Below are 19,513 nucleotides of genomic sequence, written 5' to 3' on the forward strand. Positions count from 1 at the left end.
CTTGCCTTCCAACCCAACGTTGTTGTCGCGGCATGCAATATAGCAATCGTGATAGAAGTCAGAGTGTATTTTGGTGCCTGATTTTTCCCACCATAAATTGCCCTGGGATAATTGCCGGGGAGCGTGTTATGTCTATCCATCTTGTAGGCGTGGCCCGCAAGGGACGATGGACCCAATGGTTAACAACAGCCACCTGGGAGGCCCAATAATAGATTTTGATTGCAAGTAGAGAAATACCTCAGTCGTACCAGCTTTTCGCACATTTAGTCAATGGTATTCTAGGGGCACCATTATTCCAGAGCACAGAGCATACCTCTGCTTCAATCGCAATAAAATATTATGCCAGGACCAAATAAGGTGTGTTCTGCAGGGCATAGATAAAGTGAAGGAGAGCCATCATTTTTTAAAGAGCAGCTCTGCCCAGTAGGGATAGGGGCAGGATCCTCCAGTGTCAAACGTCCGCCTGAAGGCGGCATAGCCAAATTATGGTCATAAAACATTTTGGGGTTGGTTGTGGCATAGATTCCCAAATATAAAATTCCCTCTGTAACTATTTTAGCCCCACAATCCCTAGGCAGGGTGGAGTGGGCCCCCTCAGAACATAAACAAGAGACTTATCCCAGTTAATGGTGTAACCAGAGTATTTCTGAAAAAGAGAAAATATATGTAGGGCACAGTGAATGGGAAAGTAGGGTATGGCCAAGTAGAGCAGAATATCATCTGTGTAAAGGGAAATTTTATCTACCCAATCCACTGACCAATTGAGGCCCCTTATAAGGGGGTCCCACCTGATCCAAATTGTCAGGGGCTCTAGTGCCAAAGCAAAGAGCAATGGGGAAAGGGGGCATCCCTACCACGTTCCCTTCTGCAGTATGAATGTCCCGGACCGACCTCCGTTGACTGTAATGTGGGCCAATGGTTCCGAATAAACAAGGCGCACCCAGGATAAAAATCTCTTCCCGAACCCATAACTTTCAAGAGCGACAAGTAGAAATGGCTATTCAAGCATGTTGAACATCATTTTGGCGTGCAGAGACATAATCACTGCGTCCTCTCGAATTGTAGCCGTCCTGCCCAGAACTCCGAGGAGGCATCAAAGACTCAGAGCTGTGTTTCTGGCTGGCATAAAACCAGATTGGACTGGATGGACCAATTTGAGGAGATGTGATGAGAGGTGGCGTGCCAGGATTTTAGCAAGAATTTTAGCTTCTGGGTCCAGGAGGGAGATTGGCCTGTATGAGTCACAGCGCTGGGGGGGTTTACTCTTTTTATGAATAATAGCTATGTTGGTAAGTCTCTGTGTTGCAGACAGAATACCTTTGTGCACATTTTCCTCGTACATTCATTTGAGGTATGGGGCAATAGTGGTAGCGTTTGTTTTGTAGAGTTCAATAGGGAGGCCACTGGAGCCCATAGCTTTTCCGGACACCTCCTCAATGATCAGGACGGAATCCAATTCCTCCACATCTAGAGAATCAAGAACAGGAAGTCTCAGGGTATCCAGGAGTTCTTTTGCTGCCTCGTGGATGGGATCCTGCATGGAGGAATAGACCCATTCGAAGTGATCAGCGAAAGCCTTGGTGATCTCAACTCTGTTATGTAATCTAGTCCCGTCCTGACCCACAGTTTCAGCCACCCATCTGTTGGCTATGTCCCTTTTGTCTAGCCAGGCTAATAATTTACTTGCTTTGTTGCCAATCTCATATATATGATGCTAGGTGGCCCGCTATTGGGCCCTTGCTGCAACCTCAGCGGTATCTCTATAGTCCTATTGTTTCATGAGCAGTTTGTGTTTGGTGTCTGGAGTGTCCAACGCCATGATATCCTGCGTGATAAGAGCAATCTCACCCTTGATCGTCTGTAGGTGTTTCCTCTTCTCTGTCCTATGTCTTGCTATTGTTGCCACCCCGCTACCTCTCACCACAGTCTTATATGCCTCCACAACATGATGTCAGAATCCACTGAAGCCTCATTTTCAAGAAAGTATTGGGTGGTCATTTTGATAAGCTTCTCTAATTACTGGTACATTGAGGTACCAAGGGTGGAGGACCATTTTGTGACATGTGGGGGAAGGGGCACTGCCATAAAACGCCTCTAACAGGGAGTGATCAGAAATGCACCTGGGAAGAAAGGAAACCTCTCGGAACCTGGGGAGCTGAGTGGCTTTACAGAAGATATAGTCGATCCGGGACATACTGCTGTGAACTCCAGAAAGGAAACTGTACTGTCTAGTCGACGGATGATTTACTCTCCATGCATCAATCAGACCCATTGCCCTAATGAAATCCAGCAGCACCTTCCCTGTTGCTTCACCTCATCTTGGTGGCAGCCTATCCAGGTCCCCATCAAGGGGTGTGTTGCAATCCCCACCCAGGAGTAGGTCACCCTCGGGTAGATTCAATATGTGCCCCAAGGAGGTGAGCGCACCCAGTGCTGTGGAGTGCAGTCTGGGAGGTACATACAATGAGGTTATATTTAGAGATTTATCCTCCCACTGGCCCGAGACTGTGACAAATCTACCCAGTGGGTCATGAGTGATCGAGAGGACCTAGTAAGGGAAGGAGGTGTGCATAAGAATGCCTACCCCTCGAGACCGCTGTACATGGCCGGAATGAGCCATTAGTTTATATCCCCATCCATTGAGTGCACAATAAGAGGACCCTTAGATGGGAGTCTCATGGAGAAGCACCACATCCGGAGCCTCTTGCTTCAGATATTGCAAAACTATCCCATGTTTAATTTGGTTCCCAAAGCCATTTACATTCCATGAGAGTAATTAAAAGCGGCCCAGAAGTGGAGCCGAGTTACATTTATCACTCATCTAGCTGGTTGTGAATGGGTTCGTCCGCAAAACAGCCAACCGCGTTGAAAAAACAGGGACATATCCTCCCACCCCATCTGGCGACCACACATTAAACACTCCAAACATATTGTACCTTGATCTACATTCTGACTGGTTGTCAATCTGCAATGCACTAGGAAGAATGCTGTATTTAAATCGGCACCATAACTTAAAATCCACACAAAATAAACATCTCAGGGTAAACCCCCCAAAACCACCCCCCACCCTGCCTCCCTGCAACAAGGACTTACAACTGCCCACCCAATTTTGCAAAATCCCAGTAAACCTGTAACTAATAACCTTGATGAGATGAAATGCTACACAGCCAAACCACCCCAACCAGGAGATCCAGGTCCCCCACATACACAACCATAGGAGCCCATAATAAATCATTTAGTGAGCCGATGGTCCGTGACTAATATTAATCTGAGGAAATGCAGTTAGGGCCTCCCACCCTCCCTGATGACACAAAAAAACAGAACAATATGGCTTAGTGTCGTCCAGCCAAAATCTGTTAACTAAACATATTTGACGATGCACCCAGCTATCTATAGTCCTACATAAAATATTTACCCCACCTTTACCGGGACAAACCAACAGGCTTTGCACATTACCACCATCACTGGAGTTTCAGAGTTCAGGGAGGACTAGCCAGCAGACGGTGTAACATACTCAGTACAGTAAGTCAAATACCCTCCTCCCCTTCGGAGCTTCCTTGTCGTTGTTCGTGACCTTGAAGGCGCCGCAAAGAATAATTTTTCTGAGCATCCAGATTTTTCCAACCCTCCAAACAAGGCCAGGCTTCCTCTGGGGTAATAAAAAAAACTGGATTTCCCCTCCGCCAACACACAGCTTAGCTGGAAAAAGCTTTGCATACTTCAACTTTTTGTCTTGGAGTTCACCTCCAGAAAGGACCTGCGCATCTTTTGCACCTTCTGCGTGAAATCCAGAAAGAACATGATCGTCGAGTTTCCAAACTTAAGTGGAGGGGCGGTGCGTGCGGTTTGGAGAATAATGTCTCTGTCCCGGTAGTCAAATATTCTCGCCAGGATGGGGCGAGGAGGAACGCCTGGCCTAGGCGGACCACCCGGGCATTCTGTGAGCACGTTTAACTGAGAAATACTGTGATAAGATTCAGGGCTGTAGATGTTTTTGGATTAAATCTTTGATGAAGAGGTCTGCAGTTTGCCCCTCGGCTTTCTCAGGAACCCCAAAAATGCACACATAATTTCTGCGAGCGCGCCCTTCATAGTCCTCAAGTTTCTGTTCCAGGTCTGATGTTTGTGCCTGAAGTAGTTTCCAGTATTTTTGTGGACTTTTGAAGCGTCAACACTGATTCTTTGGTCGCCTTGATGCTTTCCCCCAGATAAAGTAGGTCGGCATGCATGAGGGTTACTTCAGTTGTCACAGTATCAATGTTCTGCTCTGGCGCAGCACAAACCCAATGGATGGCTTGCATTACATCTGCCAGGGTGGGGGCCCCCTCCTCCGACTGCAGCTTAGCAGCATGCGGTACAGCCCTCTCCTCCGAGCTATCCGTCTTGGATTGCACACATTTATCTAGCTTTGTCTGGTGGGTCTGCTTGTGCACTCTAGCAGTAGACATCTCGGCAGTGTTGTCCCCTCACAGCTGTCCCAATGGCACTCAGGGTGTTGGGGCCACAAGTGTGAGAAACCAGCACAGCTGCTCTCTGCCTACCACCCACGGGCAGTTGACAGCCGGACACGCCGCCAAATGGTTTAAAAAATGCTGGTCTACTCTAAAAGCCAGGCTTGCCACACAATTGGTAGTCACTCAGGCCCCAGGTAACTTTGCATGCCCCTCCTGTGCAAGCCACAGTTTGAAGTGGCACACCATTTAGGCCTTCCAGTCCCCGGGGTTGTGTAGAAACAGTGAATAACAATGATCCACTGAGAAGGGTGACGCAGGTGGAAATAAGCAGTGACCTGCTATGTCCGTGGGTACTTCTGGTTTCTGCTCCAGTGCCGGTGCACATTAGAAAAGGAGCGGGAGGTGGGGGGAGCAGCAATTTGTCCCACACAGGCCCCCTGGCAGTCTAATTGTTATGGGTAATAAATGGGGGGCACAGCAAGAAGAGAAAAATAAATGAGGGGGGAAGGGGACACCTCACTCCCCTGAACTGTGTGTTCGTTCTCCCGATTTGGCGCTTTGTCCTACTTGCCTCTGGTTGTCTCACCTCTGACCCCCAGGCCGCACAGTCTCAGTGGCCGGGGTCAGGATCAGTCTGGGGTCACCGCAGGAGGTACACGTCGGCTCCTGAAGGAAACAGGCAGCTCTGACCTTGCCTCAGGGGGGTGGGTCAGCCACAGAGGGGTCACAGATTCGTCGCGAGGAGCACACCACCAGGAGCGGAGGCCGTGGGAGACCCTGTTCGCCTTCATCGTCACCGGGCTTCCCCGGCAGTCACTGAGCAGAAGCGCCCTCAAGTGTTGGCTCCGTTGAGGGATGTCAGAGCTTCGCCAAACTCGGATCGAGTCACCAGCACGAGTTGAGGAGCCAGGGACAGCTAGTTTTACTGGGCTAACACAGATGTATTAGCAGATAATGGGGGATTCAGTCCACCGTGAGACGGAGCTCTAGCCCATTGCGGCCATCTTGGGTGTTGGCTGGCTACGCCCCCCAGTTCTGCAGTTCTTATATAATAACACTGAAATATGGGTACATGGCCATGAGGTTGAAATCTTCAGAGAAGATATCAAGAGCTAATATAGGTTAAAGGAATGGGAGATTGTGTGGCAAAATAATTAAGATATAGAACACAACATCATTTTGTATAGCTGTTCATGGACATGGCACTCTTTCCATAGCAAATCTCTGCAAGAAAAAAAACCTCTTATATAAAACAATGACAACTCTGTGCACATGGTAGTCAGTCAGTCAAATATCTTTATTCGGTTTAAGTGCAAACCATAAAAGCATACTACAAAACGCGATATATGAAAACAGTTGTAGGTTTGTAGGTACGTGATTCATTTAACACAATCATGGCTCATAAAAACTTATAAAGACATTCAATAAAACCAATAAAAACTATTTCATTTTTGACACAATTAAAAGAGGATGTACATGTTATAATGTTAAGTTCATTTCCTCAAGATTCTTATAGCTGCTGATAAAAAATTAGCAACGTTAAAAGTTTCCCAAACGTCAGTTAACATTTGCAAGTAGGGAAGGGCAGGTCTCACTTGCACAAAGCCTTTGTTTTTTAAAATAGGGAGAATAAAACATTTCCTAATGACAATAAGGTGTTCACCGAAAAAAAGGAAATGTATGATGTCTTGTTTCGAAAAATTATCGCAAGTACAGGGGCCAAGATCCTCTACCCTCTTCCATCCTTTCTGTTCTCCAATAAGAAGATGCAGTTGATTAAATCTGAATCTAGTCAGTAAAAAACGATGATTATTGTTTGTGACATAGCCTAGATATGGTTCCATGGATAGTGTTGTTTTACATAGCTGGTGGGCCCTTACTGTCACCTTTACCAGCTCTCTCTCTTCGCTATCCATGGTGGCTATGCGCAAAAACATTTCCTTACACCATTTTATGTCTCCCTTCACTAGAGCTTCTGGTGAATGATATAATTCTGGACGACCCAGCTTTACTGCCAGCCTCTGAATATATTTGAGCCAGGGTATACACAGCCCATGGTCGAGTGACATACAGTCTTTCATGATGGTATGATTAAGCAGTAAGTCAGGGTTTAACCAAATAGCTATCCATTTCAGTAGTGATGCCACAGCAATAGCATCTTCAACAAAGCCAACTCCAAGCTCCTGATGGGTATTGTAATTGGCTGTTGTTTTAGGGACAGATAGGAGGTTCTTTAAAACCTATCTTCAACAATCTGTATGTTCTTTACGTTTTTTGTGCCCCATAACTCAGCCGCATACATGGCTAGTGAAATGCACTTGGCTCTGTATATTTGAATGAGGGCCTTCATTGGCCTGGCACCTAACTTTCTGGCAAAACCCAATACAGCCAGGGTTGCTCTTAACAGTACAATTTTTTTCGCTGTGATTTGGGTTACCCAGTCTCCTTGGTCGTCGAAAAGTACACCCTAGTATGGGAACGACGACACCCTGGTTAATATATGGCCCTCACAATAAAAAGTTTTAGCCTTTGGGGATTTCTGTCCAATAGCCATTACATGCGATTTTGAAAAATTTACGCTTACATCTAATGACTTCATGAAGCCAGAAAAAGAGTCTAACAATAATTGAAGTCCCACTGCCGTTCTTGCTAGGAGGGCGGCGTCATCCGCATACAAAAGTGCTGGAATCAGGCGTTTGCCTGCACAGGGAATATCTTTACAGGAGGCAATTAGGGCAGTATCTAGGTTATTGATGTATAATGTAAAGAGCAGGGGCGCCAAAATGCACCCCTGTCTAACTCCATTTGATATGGGTATACCTTCCGTAAAATTACCCTGTTGGTCATACCTCACCGTTGCAGATAAATCCCTATGCAGGTCGGCTAGGAAATAGACAATGTTTTTGTCTACTCCAAAGGTTAGGAGCAAGGACCACAGCTTTGACCTGTTTACTCGATCAAAGGCCAAGGACAGGTCCATGAAGGCTACTAATAGTGCTCCATTCTTTGCCACCGTATATTTACCTATTAGTAGTTGCAAGTTCAAGCATTGGTCCGTGGTGCCCATCCCTTTTCTGAAGCCGTACTGGGCCATAGAGAGTGTTCCAGATTCCTCGAGCCATCCGGTCGGTTGGCCAAGGACCACCCTACCCAATACTTTCACAGAGGAGTCAATTAAGGATATTGGGCGGTAACAACTCGGGTCACCTCTGTTACCCATCTTATATATGGGTATAATGACAGATCGTGCCCATGTGGGGGGCAGGCCCAATTGACAGGCGTTAACAAAGACATTGTATAAAATCTTTGACCAGGTTTTTACATCTGATTTAAAAAGGTCTGCCGGGACTCCGTCGGGTCCCGGAGCCTTATTACTTGTCATTTGCATAATGGCATGTGTTACTTCTAATTCTGTGAAGGTCAAATAATATTTCTCCATATTTAAGACTGGGCCTTCCAACATCCCATTTCCATCATAAACCTGTTTAAAGTGACTGTACCATTGTTTTTCCTGGATACCACAATCAAGCTCGCTGTTGCTTTTATCCTGGAAAAAAGGCTTATTTATCACAGTCCAAAATTTAGCACTATTTTTAATTACATCTATTGATAAAAGCTCATTCCAGGCTTCCTGCCTAATTTCGTTTTTTCGCTTTCTTTGTGCTTTTTTATAATTATTCCTAAGGGCAGCAATTTCCGCTTTATCGGGCGGGTCAGCTTTCAGCGCTACCATCAACTTCCGTTGGGCTATTGAACAGTTGTGGTCAAACCATTTGTCCCCGTTCCTAGGTTGCCCCTTGACTGCTTTTTTAAGGTCACTATCGACCTGGGTGCAGATTCTGCCATAGGCTACTAGGACCTCATCCCCTATGACGCCATCTTTCAGACAAGTGGTCATATAATCCCCAACCTTTCCCAGCAAATTTTCCTTGAAGTCCTTTGGCACCACACGGCACCATTTCAGGCATCGCGCTTGATCGGTGGGCCTTATATCAAGGATTCCAGCAGTCAGGTTGGGTTTCACTTTTTTCCTTAGGTCATCTGTCAGAGTCACCTTTACAGGGTTATGATCTCCGTAGGGAGACCAACTGACATTATACTGACTAACCCTACTTGCTAAGTTTGCACTCACAAAAATATAATCAATAGTTGACCCAGAGCCTCTTCCTTTATAGGTTGGGATGTCTCCTGTAAATTTGGTGGGGTAGATCAAGTCATTACCTACCATTAAATCTTCTAAATACAATCCCTGCGGGGTGTGTTCAAAATGAATATTATCTTGGTTTGCTGGACCTAAGCTGTCCCAAACAAAACAGTTACCTTTACAACAATGAACATTAAAATCTCCAAGCACAATAACCGAATAATAATTCGTACTATTAACATTATACAATTCCAAAAAATCGTGTAGACTGACTAAATGTTCACAAAAATACTCTTATCAAAGGAGTTATAAAAGTTGACAATGAGCCAATTCCCAGTTAATTTAGTTAGAATTTCCACTGCAAGGCAATATGGCGTGCCTGTCTCCACTTTATTATAAATCCCCTCAAGTTTTAATGAAATGAGGGTTAAAAGTCCGCCCTTTGCCCTCCCCATGGGGGAAGCAACTGCTGCCAACCAGAAAGCCGCATACCCATCCAAAAAAAAGGTATTCTCCGTGTCCCAGGTTTCTTGTAACCCTATAATTTCGCAGTCTGTCAAACAGTCCCTCCATTTTGCATCATTTGCTTTACTATTCAGCCCAGCGATGTTCCAACTAAGGACCCTCGTTCCTAGACGTGGGGCCCTCACTGCCACCATACCATCAGTGGGGCCACCTTGGACATCCCCCTCTGTGTTCATGACATTTGGGGTACCACCCCCACAAGGGCTCACTGAGTTTCCATTTAACCCACATTCCTCCTCCACAATCAATGTAGAAGCTTCTACAACAGGTGTGGGATGGTCCCGGCCGTGTTCAAGTCAATCATTTGAATCTAGATCATTCAGGGGTTGATAACGATTGAATGTGGCAACCCCGCGGCCGGTAAACCCAACAGTGCCAATTCCTCTGCCCCTACATAAGTCATTAATGGGCTGCTGAGTTAGATGTCTGTAGAAATATCCCAGTGAACGAAGTGTGATGCCCTGATCAGTATGTGGCAGCGAGGAAGCTCTTAGCAAAGCATTATTAACGAGAAGTGGGTTACTAAAATTTATGATGACACAATCCCCCCTAATATTCTTGTGTGATCGTCCTATCCATGAGACTCTCCTGGTGGTTAGTATCTGACGTGATAAACCTACTGGGAACCCACACTCTCTATTTAGCCACAATACAGTTTTATTCTTTAGGGATTCGTGGGATTCGTGGGATTCTGGCTTGTTTGACAGGCCACCCTCTACTAGAGGTGGAACATTTGTCAACACTGCGACAAATGGGGCACATTCAGGAGGTAAGTCTGGTTGTGCACTGACAGTGCAACTGGTTTTTACTTCTGCCGGCCCTCTCTTACTCCCTAGACATGTTACTGGTGGTGAAGTTTTACTCGCAGTTGCCAGGGATACAGCAGCTGCTGGTTCTACTATACTGGGTCCTTCCTTAATGGGCTTTGGTATCTCATTATTAGCTCTAGGGCCCTTTTCGGCAGTGCTATCACTTACAATTATATCACTACGGGGTCCCAGGAGGTTTCCTAATCTCACAATTTCCGCAGACAACGTGTCAATTTTGGCCACAAGTGGTTTAACTATCTTAGTGATTTTGGCCTCTAAAATGCCAATCAGGCAATCTATTTGCTCTGTGTCTATTTTAATTGTGGCATTGTTAGCCAAAGCCTCATTTAGGCTTTCCCCACTAGTAAGTGGCGGGTCTGTTTTTTTGTTTGTGTTTCGGCCACCCCCCGCCGTTTAATTTGTGTATACTTGCGAGATCTCAACACTCTCTGTGTTACCGGGGCCGGGGAACGATCTGGTGGAGCATCATTGATGTCATTTGGGTCGGCCATATTTTCCTGATTCTGCACTAATTCAGAGGGCAGCAGAGCTAGATCTGCCGTATTTATCAAATCGTGTTGATCAGTGCTACAGCTATCACCCTGAATAGGAGAAAACTATGCAGTGGGCGAACTAGACAATGAAAAAGAACTAGTCCCCTGGCCCAATGATTTACGTCTTTCACTGTTAATTTTAGTTACAACTTTCACCAGATAATTATCTAGTGTTGCAGCTGCAGGAAGTATTTTGCCTGTTGTGGATTTCAACATTTTCAGCGGTAACAAAGAGGCCTATAAAAAACTAAATGTAGTGCCTAGACAGAAAAATAATAACGAAACAATAATAAGGGGTATTTCAGCTCCTTATCCTATGAAATAGCCACACATGCTCTATTAAGTTAAAAAGTCTCACTAAGTCCGAAGTTACAGGGGACAGCAGCGAAGTCCTGGAGCCAAAAAGCGTGGCCCAGCCCAGCCTCCTTCTGCCTCTGAGGGCCTCAGAGGGCCCGCCCTTCGCACTGGCTTAGCCCGCGCGCGGTCCTGCGTTGCGGGAACAATGGATGTTTAAATAGTGGAAGTGGGCGTGGCCGTTAGCTCCGGCGCAGGTGACTCTGACCGCGAGGCTCCTGGTCCCTGGAGTCCTCGCGTTTGCCCCAGATGCTGCTTTTAGGGGCTGGCTACACACTTCAACTGCCCCCGGTCTGCAGGCACACACACCGGCAAGCTCCTAAGTCCGCTTCACGAGCGGCTCCCGCGAGGCGGGGGCCGCCAGGCGTTTTGAGGTGGAAGGGGGTGTGGCCGTTAGCTCCGGCGCAGGTGACTCTGACCGCGAGGCTCCTGGTCCCTCGAGTCCTCGCGTTTGCCCCAGATGCTGCTGTTAGGGGCTGGCTGCACACTTCAACTGCCACCGGTCTGCAGACACACACACCGGCAAGCTCCAAAGTCCGCTTCATAGTTAATGTGAAACATTTTTAGCACTGAAGTAATGCTCCTTCCGGCTTGCATCCACGCTATGAACTTCCCCACCATCCAAACTCAGGATTCAAATTGGATCTCCTCTGACTCCGTGGTAGTCAAAGTTTCCCTCTATAAGATAAATTGTTCTTATACTAATATCTTTTTAACAAAGTGTCCTCCTAATCTTCCATGTATCCCAATAGAAGTAAAAATCAAAAATAGTTTTCTATTTTGAGTGCCTTAAAACCTCTTGCATCCGAAAGAAGCTGACATGCTTCAAAACAAAAGTGTTCAATGTGATCTTTTTTAAGTCAGACCGAAGCTCACTGCATACATGAAAAACTGTGTTTGTAAGACACACATTGGTGGCAAAAGTAGTCATTCTCACTCAAAAACAGGGAAACAACATAAGGCCCCACAGTGCCCCGGGAGCTGTGGATACTGTGTGGCACAAGTGATGGCCAGTTGTTCAGGGACCTCTATTTGCACAAATGGGAATCTTTCACAGAACAAAGAACTCAGCTGTTCAGCTCACTATCATTGCAGGGCTGAGTTAACTCCAGACTTCTATCTCTGAAAGGAATGTGGAGGGCACCTGGCAGTTGAGGTCTTCTGGAATGTACCACTTTCAAGGTGAGACCCCTAACCATCTGCACTGTGCACTGAGGGTGTGGGTCAGGCTCCTCATATTGCAGCATTTGTTTGACTTTCTCTAGCACTACATTCACCTGAGTAGGAGAGAGTATGGAAGAACACAAAAGTCCGTAGGCTGACTGAAGATTGTCTGCTCTCTCTGTTGCCTGATTTAAACAGTGGAGTGTGGCTAGAACTAACAGATATCCAGATCCTAAAGCATTCACTTGGGATCTTCTCCTCCTCCCAGACTTTTTCTTTAAGTGCCTCTTGCTAGCAGTAGGTAGGCTTTTACTTTATGACAATGAGCAGCAGACAGGACTAGGTGAGAGCTAGTTATAAAACATTTCTGTTTGATAGAAAAACAGCTCTACTTACAATGTGCTTTGCAAAGCAAAAATGAGGTTTCTAAACATTTTTTATTCCTGCAGATCACTAAGAGGCTGTTTTGTGTACACTACCAGATCTCAATTGTTGGGCTCAAAATGGGCACTTTCAAAATTAAAACCCAGATGCATGTGATGTTACTTTGAAAATGACCAATACTTGGTAATGCAGTTTAATTGTCAACTTTAAGGATCATTGTCTGGCATATTTCATGGAATAATTTAGTTTACATATCTGTCAAATAACCCCATATCATATCTGGCGCCCTGATCAAGTCCTAGCTTTTTAGCCAACATTACTTTGAATTCTGGGATTCATAGTTCTTGTTTTTGCCATTGCAAGCATGAGCCTAAAAATCTGTGTTTACAAAGTGTTTTGTATTAAAAAACAAGAATGACTAAAAGTGTCAAATCTGGCTAGGGCCACTTAACAAAGCACATCCTTCTAAAAAAAGGAATCAGTGGCTGTTTCTCATGCTAGATCAGTTTTGTGTGAGGCATTCTGAGCTGTTTTCTGCACCATACCTGTTTTGTGACAAATAGGTATAACACAGTGCGTGCTGGTCACTGGAAAGAACAGCTGTTGAAATGCTCCACACAAGCTGGTAAAACATCCCGGCGAAGCACAGATATGAATTTGGTATTTCTCAAGATGACCCCAAAATTCATAGGTGTTCTATACAGGCATGGCATAGTGGATCACATTTCCCTCAAAGCAACATAGTCTATGTATTTGGGAACTACCTTGAGGAAAGAACTGTCTGCCAAGGGCCTTTTTATTGATCAATTGATGGGGTTTTAAGTACTGAGCATGGTGGCAGAAAAAGATAAGTAAGATAAAGGAAAAGGAGAGAAGAAAAAAGAAAGAGGGTTATAGATGAAAGGGATGTAGGGAAAGAACAAACACATGAAAAGAAAATAAAGAAAATGTGAATGACATGGTAAGGAAAAGAAGGGAAACAATAAAAGGGAGATAATATAAAGTAGCATTAGAAGAGAAAGAAACAAAGCAGTTGTTGTAACAAAATGTGCAGCAACAAAAAAAAGAACATCATTAAGAGGCTGGAATGATAGATTATGGGGAATAAAGAAATAAATAAATTAATAATAGAACAAATGGTGAAAGAGGCCAATAGAAATGAAATGAAATAGAAAAAAAGGAAAGGAAAAAGAAAGGAAAGATAGAGGAAAATGCATAAAAATATAGGTAATAAAGAGAAAAAAAAGAAATGGTGGATATGGAATGAGACAAAAATAGTGGGACTGATGGGATCAAGAGAATGGGTAATAGAAAAGTGGAAGAATAGGACAAAGTTTCAAGAGAAGTGACGAAGTCCAAGAGAGAAAAGCCAACAGAGAGCAGGGAGCAGACAGTGACGGAATGAGTGAAATGCTGCTATTCTTTTCAAGGACGACAACACAAGAAGAGAGGTGAACAATGACATAACAAGATGAACTGAAAGATGGAATGAGATGAAAGAGGGATGACACAGGTATGAAGAATGAAATGAAGAAAGACAGGAGGGAACAAAAAAAATGAATTAGTGGAAAGAATCCTGATTAAGATATGGAAAGAGTCAAAGGGAACATGTTAAAGTATCAGATGATAGAGGAAAACTCAAAATTGAATGAGCTTGGTAGGAGAGAGAACACTCACAAGAGACAGGGGTCATGTATGACATGTAGATTTGGAAGCAGGCAGGAAAACTCAAAGAAATATGGAGCGATATGGAGTTGGGAAGATTAGAGTGGTGTAAAAAGAAGTGAGAATTACATTTAACCATGATGGGAAAAGAATGAGAATGAGATGAACCGAAGAGGGATAATAAAGTGTTGTAGATTATGTCAAACAAGCAGCAAAAGGCTCAAGATAGTATGGAAAAAAGCTGTGTGAGTTCAAGATATGCAGGGTACAGGAAAATAAGGTTGAGAATAAGAGATGTAGAGGTGGGTAGGAGCGATAGAAGTGAGTGAGTGACAGAGATAGATGTGAAAAAATAGAATACAAGTGGGAAAATTGGTGACAAGAGCAAATCTTAAGAGAAACAAAAACAAATCAAAGTGGAAGAGGTACAAATCAAACCAGTATAAGGAGTAGAGAGAGACCATCAGAGGTCAGAAAATGACTGAATGTGGCATAGATATGTTCGAGTAAGAGTGGTATATTTGAAGATAAACAGAAAGAAACAGGTGCAGACAGAGAGGCAAGAGACAAAGCCTGAAAGCTAGATAGGATGGTGAAAGAAACTGGTAGAGTTTAACATAGGTATGATAAAAGCAGATATGGAGGTGAGACAAGGCATCAAAAGTAAGTTGATGAGAAGATAGCAGTGAAGGTGAAAGAGATGTTGGTGAGAAAGTGAGTGGTATGGAAAGTGAATGAAAGAGAGATTAACTGACAGAGGCTGGATTGTGAGACAGACATGAGAGGGACACAGCGTGGCATTGATACAAGGAATAGGAGAGATAAAACCTCTTCCAAAGTGTATTAGTGCAGTGAAAATATTTGCACAGAGGCAGCACTGCTGAACATTTTTTTTATGTAGGTGTGCAAAGCTCTATATGTGTCTGTTCCAGGGGCAACCAACACTTCACCTGAGATTGTGCCTCTATGTAGGTCTATATATTTCATTCTGATCAAAATACTGAGCTTGGACTCAGTTGTCCAGTACAAACAACTAACAAAACTCAGTTTGACTTTGACAGCTCCAGACACAATCTTACAAAAAACCACACAGCTAAACCTCTGTGTGTTGTAAATAAACTCTATACTCCTACGCAGACTACAGCTAAAAGCTATTCTAATGTGCTCTTCCAAAAATGCACAAAGCCATGTTAAGTACATGACATTCATTTTGGCAAAGTGGAATTCCATATGTGAATATATATTGGGGTGTTGTGAAAGGCTGCTCAATACTTCCATATGTGACAAAATGGATACAGATGCTGCTGTTCCTTGTAAAATCTGTAACACAAGAGTAATGTATAAGTGCTGCTATTCATGATATTCCAGCAGTACCTCTTACACAGTGGACTTCTCTGTCTCAACAGGGGTTACTTATTGTAACCTTATTAAAGCCACATATACAGCTATCCCTCATTTAGAGGGAGAATTCCTGAGGTTCCGCTTTAAATTTAACAAGATGGCATTTAATGGCACCCTAATCTACCGACTACCAGGTTCTAGGAACAGTTTAATTAAGTCTGTGCAGACTTCACCATATTGGGTGATTTTAATTTTCATCTAGAGTCTAAGGAAAGCAGGGAAACCGCGCTCTTGGTCGACTGTCTTGGATGTTTTAATCTAAGACAGATTGTCTCAGAGCCCTCTCACAGAACCAGCCATATCCATGATGGGATTTGTACTAATAATTTAGAGATAAGTTTTAATAAAGCTCCACCTATGGCTTGGACGGACTATAGCGCATTGTTCTTCAAGCTAGGCATTCCAGAGAAGGCTTCATGCGCCTATTACATGGTCAATTCTATTACAACGCGCTCCTGTTGAAAGATAAACAAATTGGAGCTCAACTTGGCTATATAGAGTCATATTCCATTTTAGATATGGATTCAACTCTGAGAACCTTAGTTCGGCAAGCTGGATTGAATCTGGGGTCACCAAGCTGGCCCCAGAAAAAGTTAGATTAAGCCACAGGAAAAGTAAATCATCTCCATGGTACACTGATGAGCTAAAAAAAACTTATGATGAGGTTTAGGGCACATGAGCATAGATGGAGGAAAGACTACTCTTTGGAAGAGAAGAATAATTATGAAATAGTAATTGAAGAATATAAAGCAGTTATTGTCTCAGCAAAATCACAATGTTTCTCTTATAAAATAAGTACAGCCACGATTTCATACACAGAAGTCGTCAAAACTGTCATTGCCCTTTCAAACTTTGATCAACGTAAACTGTTTACTCCTGATCAAGATTTCTGCAACAAACTTGCTGAATTCTTCTACAGCAATGTAAATGTTGTCTATGAGGAGTTTTCTGCCTATCAGAATGCACAACACCTGGCTGAGTCGGCCTGCCCAGATGACAAATTTAAGAACACACAGGTCGGCTTTGAAAACTTTTCCCTACTAATGTTGGAAAGAGTAATAAGAATTTTGGAAACCATCTAATTCAGGATCTCCACTTGAACCCTGTCCGGCGTATATGTTACATTTGATTCCCAAAACAATTTTGTCTTACCTTGCTCCATTTTTATACAATGCTCTTAGTTCAGGGCATTTTCCAATAGCCTGGAAAAAAATTACTGGGGCACCCTATCTTTAAAAAACCTACACAAGACACCACAGAGCTCAACATCTCTGGGCCAATCTCTTGCCTCCAGTTCCCCTTCAAGATCCTAGAAGAAACTCTAAATCAAGATCTGGTGGCCTTCTTGGAGGCAAATGATCAGTTGCACCCAACACAACATGGTTTCAGGCCAGAACACTGCACAGAGTCAGCGCTAATTGCAGCTATGGAAGAGATCCGTATGTAGGTAGACAGGCGAGGGAAGGCGGCACTTGTCCTGCTTGATCTTTCAGCTGCGTTTGATACGATCAACCATCAAGTACTTGTCCACCGGCTAGGCAAGATGGGGATCACAGGTAGGGCACTGAGTTTACTTAGTTTGTTTCTGTCAAATAGAGAGCAGACGGTGTTGCTAGGAGGACATACATCAAACTTGTTTGTTCTCCCCTGTGGCGTGCCCCAGGGATTATCCTTATCCCCAATTCTGTTTAACACCTTAGTCACTACATTGGTGCAACTCATTCGATCAAATGGTTTTTCAGCGATTTCCTACACAGATGATACACAAATACTAGTGTTCTTTTCATCTGAGTCAGATGGTGTGGCCAAGGAGTTTAACAACTGCATGGCACACATCACCAGATGGATGCAGGAAAACTGTCTTAAGGTGAATACCGAGAAAACCGAAGTCTTACTTTCTGGAAATGATACTTCTTTTTGGAACAACTCATGGTGGACAGCCATCGGTGGACCGTGCCCATACCCTGTTCGGAAAGTAAAACATTTGAGAGTCACGCTAAATGATCAACTGTTCTTTTCAGATCAGATTAATCCCTCAACATCTTCATGTTTCTACACCTTGAGATCTTCCATTTCCTCCCACTAAACCTTCAAAAAACAGTAATTGTTACTGTGGTTCTATCAAAGATAGACTGTTGTAATGCTTTCTTTTTGGGAGCATAAAAGCGTATGCAGTTAAAGCTTCAATCTATGCAGAATTTGGTAGCCCGCATGCTACTAAAAGTCCCTAAATTTAGTCCCATATCAAAGAGCATCAGGGACTTGCATTAGCTACCAGTCCAGGCTAGGGTTAAATTTAACACCTTGTGCATTGTCCTCAAGGCCCTCCACTGTTTTGGCCCTACCGACTTTTGGAAGGCAATTAGGTGGCATGCATTCGACTCAATTTTACATCATCCACTGTTCGATTTGTGGTTATCCCCAGGGCCAAGATGACAATGTGGGAAGGCAAAAGTTTTCCCCACATGGCCACTAAACTGTGGAATGCCATGCCATTCACATTAAGGTATCAAACAAGTAGGCCATTGTTAAGAAAATCCTTAAAGACTTGTCTCTTTGCTTCTGAGGTCTAAGTATTGCCTCCCTGTCTTCTCATCAGTAATAGCACTCACTGGCACTAAGACACCTTGGCAATCACGAGCTTCTGAGGCGATTGGTGGCAGCTGAGGCATCACTGCATTCAGCCAGGAATGCAGGGATTTAGTAGCTAATATTTAAAGACAACACTATCAATTCTGAATAAAATATGTGGAAATTATTGAAATGTGTACAACAGGAACATCAGAATCCCCTAAATGTTCAGGGTAGCCAATGCCATTATTTTTAAGGCAAGCATATGACTTACGCTCAGTCAGCACTTCCATAAACCTGCTTTGTCAAGAACATGTTTGAGACGAGGTTCTTTAGCCTGTAAAATAAACAAAGAAAAGAAAATGTTACATATATCCATCCTCTAAGACAAAGATTCATACATTAAAAAGATAATCCCTTCACATTTCTTTATCTGTACATGTTTTTCAATACGCACAAGTAAATGGATTTCCAAAGGCCTCCCAGCAGAAGTGGTTATTGTACATAACACTTCCATGTAAAAGGGCATCATTTCTAATTGCACCATTAAAAATCAACCTTTGATATTACCTCCTGGCAGCTAATAGGCCAGGACAGATTCAAGTCGAGTGGCCCAATGTTTCAGGACAATAGCCACATGAGCAACACTTTTGCTCTTTCTTATCAAACCAAGTGCTGGAATGTATAAAATTCGAAAGGGAAGGAAATCCTACTTGACAATAGCAGCTAAAATTGGCAACATACTTTGGTGACTCTTAGTATAATATGTTTCAGTCAAATAACACCAATGTTTTTTTCTCTGTATTTCTGTAAGTACACTACAAATAAGACATGTTAAATAATGTTTTCAAATAGATTTGAACGTTTGTTTTGGTTAAAAAGTGACGCAAAAGTGGCACAAGGGGCTTGTAAATAAGGCCCAAAGTATTAATGTATAGCTTAAAGTTGCAACAAGTCACCCCTTGATATGATTGTGCTTCAAGCTTGAGAATGTGGACTCTTCTCTGTCACAGGACTGCACAACTTGCAAGTCCACTTCGTGTCCTAAAAGTAGACAGCCCCATACAGGATGCAAAAGGTGACCTTAGCCATTAAGGCTGTGATTGTTTCTGTCACGTTTTGACTCTCTTATTAGTTAGAACAAGCATTGACAAAGGTAATTGGTTGTGCCTTACAATTGTGTTACCCTATTTTATTTCTTTGTCTGTGCTTTTTGACAATTCTGTTTTGCATAAACAAAAAGAATAAAAAATGCAAGACAGCCAATCAAAAGGATGATAAAAAGCTGTGTTCCATGAAATAGATAAACACAAGAAAAGATAGGAGAGCCATCAAATAAGAATCAAGCAAATTAGATTGAGAAGAAAGCCAACCAATATCTGACACAAATGCACTATAGGTTCTGCTATTGTCTACAATTGGTCTTCGACAGATTGCTAAAAGTTGTCTGTGCGTGAGACCTAGAAGTTGGAATACTTAACACATTTA

General features: G+C 43.5%; 1 protein-coding gene across 1 annotated transcript in view; it reads right to left on the bottom strand.

Moving 5' to 3' along the window:
* The window catches only part of LOC146811137 (uncharacterized), a 289,135-nt gene that overhangs the window by 112,664 nt on the left and 156,958 nt on the right, over positions 1–19,513 (bottom strand). Inside the window, exon 7 of the mRNA XM_085618205.1 lies at positions 18,300–18,362. Coding sequence (XP_085474331.1) covers positions 18,306–18,362 — 57 coding nt within the window. The 3' untranslated portion in view covers positions 18,300–18,305. The remainder of the gene's footprint in view (positions 1–18,299; positions 18,363–19,513) is intronic.

Source organism: Triturus cristatus, chromosome 7 (genome assembly GCF_964204655.1).
Source record: "Triturus cristatus chromosome 7, aTriCri1.1, whole genome shotgun sequence".
Lineage (NCBI taxonomy): Eukaryota > Metazoa > Chordata > Amphibia > Caudata > Salamandridae > Triturus > Triturus cristatus.